The following is an 18,418-nucleotide window of genomic DNA, read 5'->3' on the forward strand; positions in this document are numbered from 1 at the left end:
CCAAATACATTTTTGGTCCCAAAACAATAATTATAGTAAAATCAAAATAAAAATCTGTAAACTATTATAGTTGTACAGTTGTATTTTAAACTACCCTTGTTGCAAAATTTAGAATATTATTTGTATAGTTTAGGAAAAGCAAAAGAGTTCACAGTCTTAATATTATTTGAAATAATTATAATCAAAATTTTGATAATCAAAAGTAACTTTTATCATTAAAAATTCTAAACACCTACTAGTTGGATGATAAACATATTTAAACGAGTTAGGCTGATTATAAAATAGTTTTATAATTGAATATGACTTTTTTGCTAGTAATACCTTACTAACTCGATGACAAGTTTAATATATACTTTATTTAAAGGCTTTAAAAAATGGTAAAAGTGTCAACGCTTTGAATTGTAAATGAAGTATTCAGAATATGTAAACATGTTGCTATATTTACTGGATGTTATATTCATGACCAAAGGAGGTTAGTTATCCATATGACCTCCAAGATGTATGAAAGTTCACTTTAATACTTTAATACTTTTGATTGAAATGGCGACCATACAACGTAGGTATTTTAAGCCAAGTATGAATGTAGATGAGTTTTTTTCACTCGTGTTTTAGCTATAGCATTGTTTTAAATGGTTTAAATCTTTTAGCAGAAATGCTAAGTATATGCATAGTACATTGTAATATACTTACGACAGTAGAAGAACAACAGTAACAGAAAATAATTAAACGACTAACTTAACTGACAGCTATACACATGTCTCCCATATTATCTTAGGAGTGAAACTATCTTTATTTTAAACACAGACCTTGCAATAAGTACCTGTATTTTATTTTTTATTACTGCAAATGAGAAAGTTTATCAGCATAATTAATAGTCTAAAATAAAATTAAAGTAAATTTCTTAGTGTATACAATAGAAATAGTATATCGTACAATAGAGCAAGTATTTTTTATCAATGGTTGGTAATGTTAGTTTTTCTTTATTTTTTTAAATGTATGTATTTTTAATTTAACCTTAGCTTTGTTCGGATTAGTAACGATTACTTAATGAACATAACGGAATTTACTTAGTAGCTACTAAATATTTTGCATAGCCAATTCATAAAATAACTTGAGTCACTTTAACAAATTAGTCAAAATTATATTTTCAGCATAATTTCAGTTGGTAAACCATATCCAGTACATCATAAGAACAATCAGGTAGGAGCATCATTTGAGGCCTGGAATGCTGCCAACACCCCAAAATGAAATATCGCATTGCCGCAGTCACTGCTGCCAACTTATACTTTACACTTCAGAAAATGTATTATTAAAGTGAAACAAAACCTATCATTATGGATTTATGTATTGTGTGCACTGTATTAACCTGGTTTTATTACTTAGTTCACATACCCTTTGTGGGATACAACTGACATGCATTTTAACACACATGCACCGAAGTTTAATGATATTTATAAAAGACCAATTTTAAAAAATGGGTGAAAAATAATACGTTAAATTATAAAATTCTGCTATCCATGTCCGAAAATTTCAAGGCCAAGTGGGGATGTTAATAGAGCTACATCCTCCACTGTGGTGTAATTTTGATGAAATTTGGTATGTGGATAGGCCTACTAATCCGTGGTATCTTAAACATTCTTTCGGACTATTGGAAATCTTTATTTTCAATGGCCATAGAGTGACCAAGAAATTAGATTTTCACAAAAAACACTCAAATGGTTTTGATTAAAAATATATATGTTGTAGTTTTTTTAGCTATGAAACAACGTGCAGCTATCATTGCTGTATTAATTGTGTTTCAAAAAGTATTGCATCTTTGTGACTTTCCTTACATAAAATATCCCCTACATAGATTCTCCCACTGCTTACCCATAAGGGCTTTGACAAGCTAATGAAAGAAAGTATGTGTCCGATTGCTGATATCGTTCATTTAGTGAAAACATATTCTTATTTGTAAATTCGTTTAGTTGAATTTTATATTTTTACAATAGGGATATTTAAACGGACAGAAATTTAAATTTTTCTGTTGAATAAATAGCGTTCCTAATGACCTCAAACGCAAAAAAAAACATTAAGAAAATATTTAATAATGAAAAGTTTGATTAACTTAAATTTTTGCGAAGATTTTATATATTATGGTTTTTACTAACAATTCATGGTTAAAATGAAGAGGTTACTCAACTCGAGTACTTAAAGCGTAAATAAGGAAGCACAGTGTATAAACACATGCAGGGAAGGTGTATTTGAGGAGCTAAAAGATAATTTCCCATTCTAAGGGTCGGTGTTACTACTCGACGAGCAGAACAGCAATGTTCGTAGCTTTTGTATTCTACACTCCTCGCTCTGTAACGGTGCCATTACCGAAGTCATCTCTAGATAATTTACCTGATAAAATCTCCATGTACCAAAGGAATTTTCATCTATTAATACCTTGAGGGTAAAACTAATTATATGGTTATATTAAAACTTGTCGAATATTATACAACTGACAAACTATTCAATCGAATTTACGATTTATTTTATGAAGCACTAATCTCTTCTTAAATGAGTTCTATCACTTTAAAACTACTCTAACAGTTGTAAATTGTACAGATTATATTAATCCAAAAGCATAAAAATATGTTTTTACGAACTCCCTTCATCCTTGCTAGATTCTAGTCCTAAACCGTGCACATTACGTTGTCCTAGGCCAAAAAATTGCAATATTTTCTTATAACTAAAACCTATTTGGTGATTGCCGGAAGTTGAACTCAGGGTCTCCTGGACCAGAGGTCCACATTCTACAACTAAACCACCTCGCCCTCACAAGTTTTAAACTAATTATAATTCACTGCATCATCAATTTGTAATGAAATTTCAGATGATTTTATATGCAGATAATGACCTTTTCCTGGGTATACAGTTTTGTATTAATGATTACTAATGTCTAAACAATCACTTACATCCGTTACCTGTTATTTTTTGAAGAATTTCTATGCACTATTTGTGCATAGCTATCAATTAATTATTTATGTTTTGGTTCAGTGACTGACAAGGTAGGAAACGAAAGCATTGACACAAGAACATCATACGCAGGAAGGTTAACAGTAATTTTGAACCTAACTAAACGTAGCTTCATGTTTCTACTTCGACTTATGACCAATCTTGAACCTTTACAGCACAATGTGTTTATCGTCCATCTTCAAGTGTTTGAGGAACGTGTTGGAAACAAACCAGATTGTTGTTTATTTAGTTGTTTGTTGTTATAGTAATGTTTGGAGTAGTTCCTTGTGGGAGTCAATGAGACAGTAGCTTTACGTTGCCCATGGTTTATTTTAAGACATATCTTGTGTAACTGGAAGTAATTGATGAGTATATTTCGACGTTCCTATGTTTTCGTACATAAAAGTCAACAAAAAGGAAAACAAATGCCACTATTAATTTAACTATTTCCAAGAGGAGAAATCGTTTAACCTAAAGCCAAACAAATTCAGCAAACCTAGCATCAATATTAAAATTAATTAAATGAACACTACGTAATTCACAGTATGATTTCTCATCTGTTACCAATAGAATAGCTATAAGTGAACAACCAGTAAAAATCAAATAGTTTTTTTTTTATGGAACTAATAAGCATACAGTAATTACAACCAAAATATGTGCTATATAATACAATATTTAAAGTAAAAAAATACTAAAATCTATAAAAAAAGCTTACAAGCAACGCTGTCACATTTATTACTACTAACCCTATTATTTACTATTGTTTACAAATCAAACTAACCTGAATAGTAATGTATTTACGATTGCGTATGGAAAGGAATCGATAATGGTTTTAATGCATAAAATGAAAAAAATAATTAGAAAATGATGTGTTTTATCTAAAAAGTAAAACACAATTACGAAGAGCAAAGGTTATATAATGTCTAAATTGAATGACATAAAACTGTGTTCTCCCTTTATGAGTAACATAAAACACCGTGCCAAAAACGCTAACTGTATGTTTGCCAACAATATCCAAGAATGTGTCTGTGGCAGCAATTTCACGTATCAAATTTAATAACATTTTACGAGTTATGAAATTAAACTAAAATAATAAGTTTTAAATAAATGTTCCTGTAGTGCATAGGAAAATACTAGGTATTATTAATTGAATCTCTGTGTCGATCAGTTAGCTGAACGCATTTTAAAGGAGCTTCAATGGGTTTCTGTGGTCGATTCGATGCAGTTATTGTATGTAGCAAGCCACAAAACGATAGTGCAGCATTGAAAAGTAACTCAACCCCCATCGCATTGTATTTATGGGATTTTTTTTATCATTTTCACTTACGTAGAAACAATCACTATTTCAAAATATTAGCTTTAATTGTATACGTTTTTTTTTTTTAAGCAAATCAGTATTTTACATGCATTTGTGCTGCAAGGAATACGATTTTACTATAGAAAGATCTACTCTTATAATTTTATTTACTTAAATGTCAATCCCAATACATCGTTGTATACAACATATTATAATTGAGAACAATAATACTATTTAAGTAATATTTTTGTAAAAAAATAAATATAGTAATATGTATGTGGTTTATTTCAGTTTATTCAGCTTGGCTAAAATGGGAATCCTTGAAGTTAATTAAAATCAATAGCATAATGTTAATGTATGCAAAATAGAGAATTTTATAAATTGGATTATTTAACAATCAAATATGGATAGCACATCACATAAAATAATCTTAAGCTAACAGACCTTTTAAACTAGCTTTAACAAACTCTAACCTACAGATCTATCTGATAGTCATTCATTCAATATATTTAATCTGTTTACAAATGAGTTTATTTATTTATTTATTTATTTATTCCTCTTTAAAATTTTTACATTGTGTAGCATTTTTACATTGTGTGATTCTATTATTTATAATTACATGTAATTATATTTATTTATAATTACATGTAATTATTATTTACATGTATTTATTATTTATAGTTACATGTAAGAAAGCACGATAACTATTCCTGCTAAGTATACAGCAGATTGAAAACTATATTTTTATACGACACTTTTCTTCTGTTTTAACATCTGTTCGATATGGTATGGATCCAACACATAAGTATTTTTATCGGTGTTAAATCTTAATTGTAGAAAAGATCAATTTTCAAACACTGAAAAATTAGAACACAAAAAACTATTTTGCAAGCTCACAACTATTTTAGTCTCAGTCGAAATAGCGATCTGTTTAGTGTCACAGCTAGTGACGTAAATCTTCCTTACTTAGAAGAATTTCTTAGAAAATAAATTTAATGAGAAAGAGTTTCTTAGAAAATTAATTATTGATCATTAATCGAACAAATGTGTAACAAAACTGAAACTAATATCTTCGAGATTAAATCCAAGCTGCTAGTACACCATAACTTTGTTAAACCTAATCCTGAAAATAGGCTTGGGGATACCGGAGCGAGCCAAATTGAAATTGAATTTACCAGAATAGCATTATACTGCTAATTGAACTATGTAAGCCTTCAACAGCCGACTATTGGATCTTTGCCTACATGTTGCGTTCTATAAATGTAAATTTAATTTCCGAATACATTGGAACAGTCATATTGAACAGTATTTTTTTACTGAATATTTACGCTGTATACGTAGTGCATTTGTTAACTATAGACCTATTTGTATATTTAACATTTAATATGTACAGTATGTCATATTAATATTGTTTTGGAAATACTTTGCTAAATAACATAATGTATATAAATTATGGAAATTCTATAAAGAATACGTATGCTGGGGGGGGGGGGAATTTTGTACATACTCAAAATCGATAATAAACACAGCCCTCTGAACCAAATACTTAAAATGTTTGTCTTAACAAGAAACTTCGTTGGGAAAGTATTCATATTTTTCAAACCACCGCAAGCAATTTCTAATTAAAAGAAGCTTTCATATGACTAATGTTAAAAACTAAAAGAATTCTCTAGTTTGTACGTTATTCCTTTAATTTATAACTTTATTTGAGTCAGGTGTGCTTATTTGCTTAATTATTCTTAAATTTTTTTCAACCTTAATTTATCTGTTTCAAGTTATTTTAACACTAAGTCAGACTAAGAATGTTTGATAAATCCACATTCTTAAAACTGCTAGTAAATGAGAACATTAAATCACATTAGTAGTTCGCTTGGTAAATAATACATCTTAGTACAAAATAATATGAATTAAGTGTCGTTTTTAAATTTGCTATCGATTAGTTCATAAAATACACAGTAAGGCAACACAGAGAAAATACAAGTAAGTGAAATTCTTTAAACTTATAAAGGTACAAGGCACACTGTTTGAAACTACTTTACGCTGTACCCACGCTATAACATGCAGTTGATGACTGACATAGGATAGATGCTTCAGTTTTATTGGAAGTTGTGTCAATTGGCATTCTAGTGACAGCTAAAATTAGAACAGTGTTGATAAACTCTGTAAAGTGGTAGCTGAGTGGGCCTAGCTTGGTAAAAGTGGCTTCAAATATATTTACATGAACCGCAGTTACACGGTTAATATCATCTCTATTCCAATTCAGGAATATTCTTGTAATTGCTGATAATCTAATGCTAAAATTAGAGCCTATCCAACATGAGTTTGAAGGAATTTCTTAAAATAAGTCTTAAACTTTTGTTTAGGATATGTAAACGTTAAAAAAACTGCTTTTAATTAATGTTTTGCTAGGCTGAAACTGACTAACGGTTTTATTTTAAAGTAATCATACTGATACAACGGTATACTGTTTTAATTTTAAACATACTTAACATGCTTAATTAGTTCAGATAATAAAATTGTGTTTGGATAAAGGACGGTGAGAGGTTATGACTAAACACAAAAACACATGGATATGATTTTTTCCATATTTTATTCTAGGTATATCTTTTCAGGCAAGTTTTTGAAACGACATGGAGTTAGACGTATAAATATACTGGGTTATCTTCCTTTTTTTATTTAAGGGGGGGGGGACAACAGACCTTAATGAGCAAAAATTAGTTTTATTTGTAATTTATAATGAAAAAAAGAATAATTTGCTTGCGCAAAGATTTAATGACAAACATACAACATAGTTTCAGTTTATTTTTTATAACCAAAAATATATTACCATATCATCCCGTTTAAGACAAACTATTTTGTTACAGATACACTTCAGATTTATGAATATCTTACGTTATAACAAAGCACAGTTCAAAAACATTTACTCTGTCTAACGCCAATAACTGATAACGAAGTTTTTTTTGCAAGGAAATAATAGCGAATATTTACCAACTATGAACTGAGTATGAACTGATTCAAAGTTTAGTTCGCTCAACACTAGAAATGTCCCAATTTATTTATATATCATCTTATTTTTATTTAGTTGTATAGGCCAATTAAATTATAATTCATATTGGATTAGGGAGAAGATATAAGGGTTAAATACAAGTTATTTGGAATTTTAAACTTTTGCATTTATTTTATTAGGAAGAAAAACACGATCCTGGACCACTTCTCTTAGTCAAAGCTTTTGTAATATCGAGAAGATTGTTAAAGCACTTAGACAGCAATATAAAAACTTTGTTCACCTCCTGAAAACCAAACCTACAACTTGTTCTGCTGATTGGCAAAAGAAAACTTTTCTTGTAATCTTGTAAGATTTTTATCTCACTGATTTTGCTTTTCACCGTCAAAGGAGCTTTTTCCTTATTAACGATTCTTGTTTTCAACAAATTATCCAAGTTTATCTTACTTGCAAACTAATTTGTGGCTATATACATTCATTGTAAATTAACAAATCAGCAATCAGTTCCCCAGCTTGGAATTATATTCGATTTAACCTACAACGTAAATGAGCAATATAATATAAAACTGTTAAACATTAATTAACAAATTTATTTTCCTAGCTGTGCACTAAAATTAATACATACGTGACCTTCTCGTTTAACTTGTTTTTATGTGTTAATGTGTGTTGTTTTTATGTGAAAACATTGTAAAAACCCCCTAAAAAACCGTAGAGATCATAAAAGCGTCAGTGATGATTAACTATTTAACCTATATTAGAAGATTCATTACATCAAAAATGGTGTGACATTGCATATTAAATAATACTAGTCGAAGCTAATTAGGTAAAATATGCTGCCTGGTAAATGTTAAGCCAGATATGAGGTAGGTTAGAGTTAGAGTCTGTTTTACTTCTCTTTAATTTTATTACTCAACATTGACCTAATTTACTATTCATTCTGTTGGTTAATATGCTTAATGGTATTAATCTAATCATTCATTATGTCTATATATATATATATATATATATATATATATATATATATATATATATATATATATATATATATATATATAAACATGTGTTACAGTGGTGTTTTTTAAGATCATGAAAATACCGTAATAGCGAAATGGAATTCCATAAGGCCTTGTTCAACTTCTCAAAGTTTGTATGTATATTATGGCGATAATTTTTCCCGTTTATACCACTGGTCTAGAACTTATTTTTGAAGCAGAACCAAGCTAAACCGTAAGTACAACAAGGTTTCTTGGTACCGATACCAAAGTTGAAGCAACAAATATTCAAACTTAACTAGTATTATTTAGGACTAGCTGTAACCCGCGGGCTTTGTCCCGTTTAACTTCTTAATTTTCAAGATGATCTCGTTCGCAGGGCTCAATCACTTCCTGGTTGAAGTTCGTTCGCTACGCTCACTCACCTTTAGGTTGGAGCTCGTTCGCTACGCTCACTTGCCTTCAGATTAGCTCGTTCGCAACGCTAACTCGCCTCCAGGTTGAAGTTCGTTCGCTACGCTCACTCACATTTTGGTTGCAAATTAGCTGTTGTCATAAATGTAAAAGAAATAATAGTGCTGCACCCTGTTGGTAATCCTTGTAACTTTAATGCTATTGAACATAATAGAACAGAACCAACTTGTTTAATTGAAACAGCTGTTAAGATTCATTAATTCCATTTCTCATAAGGTTAACATGGGAAACTCCAGAGCCACTGGGGCGGAGCCCAGAGGTCGGAGGGTTTAATCCTTTCTTATTGAGCTTCTACTACCCAAAAGGAAGATGCCTGCCAAGTTTCAGGTTCCTAGGTCTTATGGTTTCTGAGATTTCGTGATGAGTGAGTGAATGAATGAATGAATGAATGAGTCAGTGGTATTTGAGCTTTATATACATAACAAAGCTTTATATATATATATAGATAACAAGGAAGCACAACAAACTTAGCCAATCGTACTATGTACTCTATCAGAAGGATAAAGAGAACAAGAAGGTTTATTTTGATTCGATCAAGAATAAACTCCAAACGACCGGACAGTTTTCAGCCACCGAATAATGGCTCTAGACAGAGAAACGAACTGTAAAAATAGTCACAAAGAATCCGGCTATATTTGAGTCAGTCGCCATGTCACCTGCTGGTCCTTTCTCTCTTAATCATAAAGAGAAAAAAATGGAGTTGGTAACAGTGTAAGTAGACGACAGCAAAGAAATGTTACATTATGTAAACAAACATTAATTAAGCATTTAGTTGTCAAAATAAATTAATTACGAAGGGATCCGTAAGCAAATTGCACATCTCATATCATTCAACACTCGTTTATGAGGTAAAACTAGTAACACAATATCCTGATCGCTTTCAAAAACTATGTTCGTTTGTAACAGTTGCATATATAATAGGTTCGATAAATATAACTACTACTTTTCAGTCAATTAAGTTTGTTAATTGCCACTCTATACTATAAGGAGTAATTTACCTTTCTTAGTCAGCCCACAATTACCTCTAAATGTAGACTAGGCTGTTAAAAGTCCATTCTAATGAACTGTTTCGTCCTTTGTTATCTGACTGTGGTTAAACATTTAACCGTAAGATCAGCTATAAAATTACAATTTACTTTAAAACCGTTATGAGGAAAATGGGTCAGCATCACTGGATCTTTGATAGCAAACTCAAAAAGTAAATTAAACGCTAAGGGTGAAGCCTAAGGACTGTTCTAGTCATTACGCTGGAACATAACCTTTAAAATTACTGCTAATTCATAAACAGTGGTTATGTAGGACGTTCGAAAAATGAATATACCAGAGAATATCCTTATTGTGTAACATAAATAGATTTTTCACATGATTCGTTGTAAAACATTATATCCAGAGATGATTTTAATGTCCTTTTTATTAACTTTTACCTGGACGATTCTGTAAAAGAAATATTTTTATTATGATTTAGACATTGCCCATGATTTTTCTTTTATATACTTAATAGGAAATATTATTATAATGCAATATAATTATTATATTTCTAGTGTTACGGTGATGTATTCATGATCCCTTTAATTCATCTTGTATTTTAAACTATTTATGTTTTCTTTCAAATTCGTCAAACATTTAAATATGTAGAAAAATGTGTGTATTATAAAAAGTAGGCCTAACTTCAAGTGCTCTTCTTTTACAAAATGTCTTGTGGTTTTGTTGTAAATCGCATCGTATGCATTTCTTTGACATTTCAAAACGTGTTTCAGGGTTTCAGTCGATTGGCTCCGTACAATAATTCTAAACTGTAAATGAAAATTAAATAAAGCAAAGTAAAATAATAGCGTTAGTTTAAATTACCTATTAGGCGTTTATCAGAAATATCTGTTAACTGCAGAGCATGTACGTGTGACTTTTCAAATCCAATATTTATTTGTCAATTTCAATTCCTAGTAGTTTCAATGGTTTATTCTTTTGAGTGGAAATTCAGAAAACTCTTAAAACAGCTGGATACCCTGCCATTAATCATAAAACCACTTTGCTTTTATAAATTAGTTCACTGTGAGCCTTTTGTAAGAAATGTAGTATTATCAGCATACAGAATTGTTTGACATTAAAATGTAACGAAATAAACTTATATTTATATATAAAACTATAAAGAGGGAAGGGCCAACCAACCATAACATTATTTCACTTCAAACAGATCTTGGTGCTCTCTGTTGATTTGGACTTCATATCAGTCATTTAAATAAGAAAGTAACTTTGAAATGATTTGCCTATTACACCATGAAACGCCATTTTTCATTTCCTTTCACCTTCCTGTCGGCCTTGTGCCAAAATTGGCCGTTTTGCAACCGTTTCAAATTACGGCTACAAAATTGTTTTATTTCTTATTGTTATCATTAGTAGCCTTGAAGTTACAATACACGTGGACTTAATGATCTGCATAATAAATTAAACGTAGGGCATGGTGGCGGAGACCTAAAAAGATAGACGAAAGCGTTAGGTATCAAAGAAACTAAGTGGTGAACTTTGGTCAAATTAATTTTATAGTTTTGATGAATCTTTATTAAGTTAAGTAAAGGTGAATTTTAGATTAAATCAAGGGAACATTCCTAACCCAGAGGACTGAATGGATGTTCTATGGTAATGATATTATGAGATCATAGTTTTAATTTGGTTGTCTAGGGTCATGACTAAATTGAAATAGCATAAAATTTGAAAATGAAAAAATAGTTGTATCGATGATTAAAAGTGACTCAATTTACGATAATTTTAAGATTTTTTTACATATACCATTCATTTTCATGGAAACCATGTACGAGGGATCTAGATACAACATTAATCCATAGGGAAAAAGGTTTTAACATTACATCTTTACACTTTTCATCCGGTACAAGGGAATCCCGACGCTTGTTATTAGTGTTTTTGCAGAGGTGAAGAAGACTCCTAAAGGTTCCACTGTCAAAAATTAGATTAATCATTAGCGTTTATATTATTTTTTATACAACAGATAATATTTAGATGATTTACAATGAATGACAAATATTGGTCATGGTAAATGGTTTTACCATCAAAGGGTAAATTAATGTTTCCAGTAAGTGTAAAATTAGTTTAAGAGTACGTGGTTGAAATGTGTTTTTAAATAAGTTGAGCCTAACATACATTATTTGTGATCAAACGGGCAAATGCATTCATTGCTACTTACAATACGTTACGTTGCGAAACCAATTACTCTTGGGGAAATTGATTGTATTATTATGCATTGTTACACACACAACATTGGCTACATTGTAACCATATGACATTGTGATGAAATATACTGTTATATAGAGCTTCTATACATGGTTAAATTTGCCATTACCTACGGGAATAGATTCATTGTGTCATTGTTCTTTTCATAAGCTAGTTATTTATGTATTTTACGTTGGGCAATTTATACCATTTTATATCTAACTTCTTTGGCTGAAATAAGAATGTTGATAACTGTATTACCCCTTAAAATAATACGTTGTAGAGGATGAACAACCTAAATTTGCCACCATGATAACTCAGAAACGATTATAATTTTTGAGATAATATTAAATGGAAAACTTTCACTATATTTTTCATTAAATATTAACAGTACTTTTCCGATTTAAACTTGGAGATGAAATTCAGAGAATAAAGAAGTTAAAAAAATTGGATTTACATTTAAAAATACCATAAAATACAGTTCCAATTATAAAATTATCCGTTTTTTCTTTTTACAGAGTTGAATCAACTTTGTAATGCATTTTACAATTTTTGATAATGTAGATACGATTTTAATACATATTCATATTTTGTGTTTCCTGTGCAAACTTATTCGTTTGTGAGCTATATGATGCAGATATAAGTAAGATATTTTTCTTAAGTGAAAGATTCTGTCACTCCCAAACGAGTGGCTTTAGAGAAAGAATGTCAAGAATAAAAACTTGTTAAAATGCATGATTTAAAAATAATCATAAAATACAGGATCTTCTATAAGATAGTTAGACGCCATATTGGAAATGGAAGCATTTTAATAAAAGTGGAATTTATAATGTTTAATGGTATACAAATGTTTTGAAGTTATTTTCTCTAAATATAATAGTTTCTCAGATAGCAAAAGGGCCATACTTAAATTGTTCATCCGGTATAATAATAATATAATGTTAACAAAATGTAAATTAACTAGAAGCATGATTTAATTGCAGTTCCATAATCATAATTAAATAAAAAGAGTACTGCATGTATTGCGAGCGAGAATGGTCATATTTCTCGTCTTAGCTATTTTCAGTAATTATAATCTAAAATAAAATAAAAATTAAGAGCTAAAACCAAGAGTTGAAAATAGTGTTTAATGAGAATATAAACACATTTTAAGCTTCCAGAAAGGTTCATTAACTCTTCTTAGATATTTAAAACAGTTTGGGCAGCTTCAATAACTAATCATACGTGTGAACATATATTCCATGTATTCAACATGTATTCCAGTCTTAAGTTGACTTAATCAATCATTAGGGAATATTTATAGAGAATTCAAATGTTTGTGTTGCCAAAGCAAACTTTTCTAGTAAACACTACAGCTAAGATTAATTGAAGCGAAAATGAGGACCGTAGTCGAAACCATTGTTGTGGCATGCTAGTTAGTTCACAAAATCACCGAGCTCCACTAGCGCTAGTCAGTGCACACCTTTGAATAATAATGCGTCATTTTCATAATCAAACATGGCCACCTATCTGCCTTGTAAATCAATTGTTGACACATTGCCATTGTACTTAAATTGCAGGTATTAAATGTTGATCCTGCGTAGACTAGCGCAATTGAATGTCTCTGTGTTTAAAATGTCAGACACATATTGATGAACTTTTCCACTAGTTTTACTAGTGTAACTATATTTTGTGGTAATAATATAGAGAAATCAAGTTTTAATATTAGTTTTGACACATTTCTAACGTATTTTGGATCTGCAAATAAATTAGGGTCCACATAAGGAAATCGTTGATCATAAACTTCGGTGATAATATTGTTCTGTTTTAGTTCAAATAATACTATTAGTGTCATTAATGATAGTATCCCCCTGGTTTCCGTAATTAAATAACGTCATCTAATAAAGTTGGTGATGACTTGTTATTACCTTTCTTTACATCCTAAGAAGCCGAGCTCTATTCAGGATTTTTAAATGCGTTACTTTAAGCTTAGACTAAGCCGAGGAGGACACGGCACTTTTGTATAGCTAAAAGGCAGAATAAAGAATAGGTTATTGCATTTGATATAAGTAAAGATAAATTTTGGAAAGTAGCTCTTGTAAATGGGTTCACATAAACCCTTTGTTATTTTAGTATACATCATTTTAAAAACTAAAATAATGAATAGGTAGATTAGTTAGAAATAATTAGTTAGAATAGTTTTGCTTAGGGTAAGTCTTTATCTCTAAACTATTATGGAGTAATGTATTTAAAAAACCTAACAAATAAAGCAAAACTGGTCAGTCAGTAACTTGTAATCAAACAATCGCAGTTTGTAAACACATAATATATTTTTTTATTTTTGTATTTAAGTATAAGATATTAATCGTTTGTTTACTCAAAAATCGAACAACAACTGAAGGTAGAGTGCACAAACGTTTCATATAAATATTTTACCCGATAACAGTAAAAAACATGAGATAAAGAGCAAATATTCAAGTATTTTCCTACTCGCTCTCTCCTCCGTGCTATTTTTAGCACAGTCTCGTCGCTTGGCACGATTGTTAGGGTCAGGCATCGCGGTCGCCCTCCCTAGTGGAAAATATTTAAAATATTGTATTTTGTAAAATATTAAGGTGTGTCATCTCAAGTTTCCTGCTGTAAAATTCTAGCTGATCGCAGTTTCATTTTGATGTAGTTGAGAAAAGTTAAGACGATTTACATGCACTGGTAACTACATAATTTACAAAAATAATAATTGTGCGAAAAGTCTCGGTTCCCCGCTACACTAAAAATACAGATGGTCAAAGATGTGGAAACTTTGTAGATTTTAATTTTTTTGTATAATCAATCAAATGTTTAGTACTAGTGTTACACTAGGTCTTCTAACAAAACAATTATTTCATTATCTATGTATATAGGCCTATTGGTTTATTGCAAAAATGTTCTCATAGTGTTCTGAGCATAAAATGTCATCTATCATAAAATGTTATCGTGAAAAATTCGATTGAGCCCGATGATTTGAATGGATTGAATATGATTAAGTTGCAGTAAAAAGCAAAGATTTTAGAAGTTATTGTTTGTATTGATTCACAAAACAGCCATTACTAACATTTCTTGCTTTTGCAAAACAATAAAAACATTACTTGTTTGAGGTCAATATAATTTAGACTTTACTTTAAATATTTATTTATCACATTAGAGCAAGTTATCTTACGGTGCTACAGGTTAAACATAATTTAACTTCACTACACCTAATCCACCAATATCATCCTAAAAAAATGCCTTTAACTGCTCATAAACACGTTAACAAAACTTAATAAGTGCCCTGAATATGTTTTTATAATAATAAGCAGGGATGAACATTGATGAAAGTAAACAAATTAGGTAACATGTGTGCCATTTTAAACAGTTTATAATTTATCTTGTAATGAAATTCCACAATTGAACTAATTAGGTTTGTTTTAGCGTTCGAAACAATATGAGGGTAAAGTTATCCAGTTTCTGGTGCTCGGCTTGGTGTGAAATTGAAATGGATCCGAACAAAAAACAAGTTGTTGGAGGAACTTTTTAGTTGAGACCAATTTGTATGTCAGTTTCCACCGTGTAATTTAACCATTTCACAATCCACTCTAGGGTTTTTGTTTGAATCTACGAATTCAATGAGTGTTTTTTTGTAATTTGTTATTTCTTATTACTTTTTGTTGTTTTGTAGTCTTGCAGAGATGTATATTTTAAGTTATTATAAAAAGTTGTTTCTTATGTAGATGTGTTCTTTATGAAATATCATAATGGATTAATAGTCATATATGGTTATAAGAAAATACGAATGTGGAAAATCGTTTATTACAGTCCTGATCTACTAGAGTTTGTGAATTAAATACAATCCTTACATGTAGTGATGGCATAAATGACTAAGACATTTAACTTTAATTAATTAGATATCATTATTACGAAAACTGATGTACTATATCAACATAATTTATTTTTTACGTTTTAAATGTATTCCAATCAAAACTATTGATAGACGTTAGGTTGTAAATTTATCAATATTAAATGTTAAAATATGACTCTTCGACTTTCTTTGCATTTGAAGCGTAGCTCATCATACCTGTTTTTATATTTATTTGCTGTGTAAAAATAGCAGCACCACCATTCTTTAAATGTTGAAACATTCATGCACTTTGCTTTATATTTCCTTCTAATCGTGGTACTTTTCAATCGTTTTATAGGTTTAAGTTCTATTAAATATTACCTTTTGAAAAGTGTCACACGCCGATGTAGGTATATAGCTAATATGTGTAATTTTTACCCTTCACACTCTCCTACTTGCTAAGCACACGATGAAGACGAAATTTATGTGCATTTCTTGTGTAATTAAGTTTGTATTTACAAGATATTGGAACGAATTAAGTAAACTATAACATTTATAATCATGAGTTTGGATTAACTCTGATACATTGTATTTCAACATTGATGCACATATGGCAATCCTCCTTCACCCTTTGAGTTAGTGTATTAATCGTTGAAACGTGCCTCATTCACAAACACAAACCTTAGCTGACAGTTGTTCTTTTAAATAATACTGAAGGGAGGCTGATACATATTTTTTATACTTAACTTTAAAGAGGTTTACATTTTTCCTATAGAATCATCACAAATTGATTGGTTGGATGAATCTCGGTAACCATTTACATAATCTTTTATTTTGAAAATAAATCAAGTATCTTATGTCTTACTTTATACTTTAAATACATATTTTCCAAGATTAAATGAAACTTTTCGTGTTAAATGTGGCAGAAACACAAGGCTCAACCACGATTAAAACTTCTTTGTTTCTTATTGTCAAAAGTAACATATAAACAAATTGTTCAAGCTATGATGTTTGGAAGGACAACATTATATTCTATAGTTCAACTGAAGTACATACGTAGATAAATATAAGATCTAGATTAAAATTAGATTTCAAATCTTATAATTTTTAATCTCTTGATTTTAATATGTCTTTGGAATTCTTTTATCCAGTGGGTGTGAGCTCGGATGTGGGTGTGAGAGCTAGGATCCCGAAGTTCCGGGTTTAAATCCCACCAATCCCCAAAGGATTTTATCCATATGATAATACTTCGACCCTGTAGGAATAGCCTGAAGTAATATTTTAAACAGTCCCAGGCTAGAACTTAGTGGTACGTCGTAGATTCACCCTAGGATATTATGATGAAATCCTAGGACAGTTCAAGGTGTGGAAAAATAATGTTTAGTGCTACACTTACCTCTGAGAGGCGCGTAGATGTTGAGATACAAGCAGTCTTCGCTCTGGTTGCTCAGGTTGTAGCGTACTCTGTCCATATAACCCCACCGTCCTGTGGGCATGGTGGTGTCCGGCCTAGGTGGAAAAGTTTGAGGACAAACTGGACCAAAGGTATCCGCCACCCTGGTTCCCATCCAGGACGGAGGTGACGCTGGTGGCATGAACCTCCCTGTGCCTACAGGAGCCGCTGCGTAGGGGATGCCAAGGTAGACTTCCACCGGGTCTAGGTTCCTGAGGGTGCGGATAGTCCCTTGGAGTAGTCCTTGACGTGTCTCGACGATCCGGGGGCTTGGGTACGGGTGATAGTCGTAGCCAAAGACCAGAGGAATGAAGCTCAGGTGGATGATGTGTAGCATAAACATTTCTGGTGTATATCGAGAAAATATGAGTTTACCTGCACTCAGCAACTATGAGATTCAACACAACACGACGGCCTGACAGTTTAAAATATTTTTGTTTCTCTTAAGGTTATTTTTTTTACAATTACACGAATACCTGAATAAGTTACCGGTTGTGAAGTATAAGATTTACTGCATTAAATATAAAAGGTTACTAGGTTAAATATAAAAAAAATAATACAAAAACCTAAACAGCTAGTTCACTTATGCCCTATAATATCCATACAGTTTGACTCTATACACTATTCTTAGACCTCTTTGTAGTTACATGTCAAAACAATAACTGTAATACTTATGGTGAGACACTCACAATCTAAGCTACTAGAAACCAATCCCGTTCCACCATCGCCATTGGTGATCACACTCAAATTACTTATCCAACATTTGTCACATATTGGTGGCACACTGACACTAGTAAGCACTAAACCGAACACAACACAACACCTATCTGCACACTCGCTCGGATACGCAGACGAGCATTCTGTTCGCGACACCGCGGTCTTGAGGCGACTGAAGACAGAAATAGACACATTTAAAAGTGGAACGAGTGGATACGTACGAGTGAGTGTGTCTGTGTTAGTGTGTATGTTATGTTTGTGGTAGTGACTTTATGGCCCTCGAATGGCATGTGTCATGTTCGTTAACTATTTTTTACTATGTAAACAGTTCTCTGAAAATACCTATTTCGGCAAAACTAGCTATTTACGACGTATAAAACTAACTGTCAGGGTATCTGAGTAGTTCTCTGCATACAAATGTAAATCATTCGTGTCTAATAGTTTC

General features: G+C 31.0%; 1 protein-coding gene across 1 annotated transcript in view; it reads right to left on the reverse strand.

The window, feature by feature from the left end:
- The window catches only part of LOC128992113 (neuroligin-4, Y-linked-like), a 41,738-nt gene extending 24,142 nt beyond the window's left edge, over positions 1 to 17,596 (reverse strand). Inside the window, exon 1 of the mRNA XM_054415533.1 lies at positions 17,200 to 17,596. Within this exon, the coding sequence (XP_054271508.1) occupies positions 17,200 to 17,593 (394 nt within the window). The 5' untranslated portion in view covers positions 17,594 to 17,596. The remainder of the gene's footprint in view (positions 1 to 17,199) is intronic.
- Positions 17,597 to 18,418: the final 822 nt, after the last annotated feature.

The sequence above is a fragment of the Macrosteles quadrilineatus genome, unplaced genomic scaffold, assembly GCF_028750875.1.
Source record: "Macrosteles quadrilineatus isolate MER2022 unplaced genomic scaffold, UCM_ALF_1.0 Scaffold_4__1_contigs__length_99947679, whole genome shotgun sequence".
In the NCBI taxonomy this organism is placed as follows: domain Eukaryota; kingdom Metazoa; phylum Arthropoda; class Insecta; order Hemiptera; family Cicadellidae; genus Macrosteles; species Macrosteles quadrilineatus.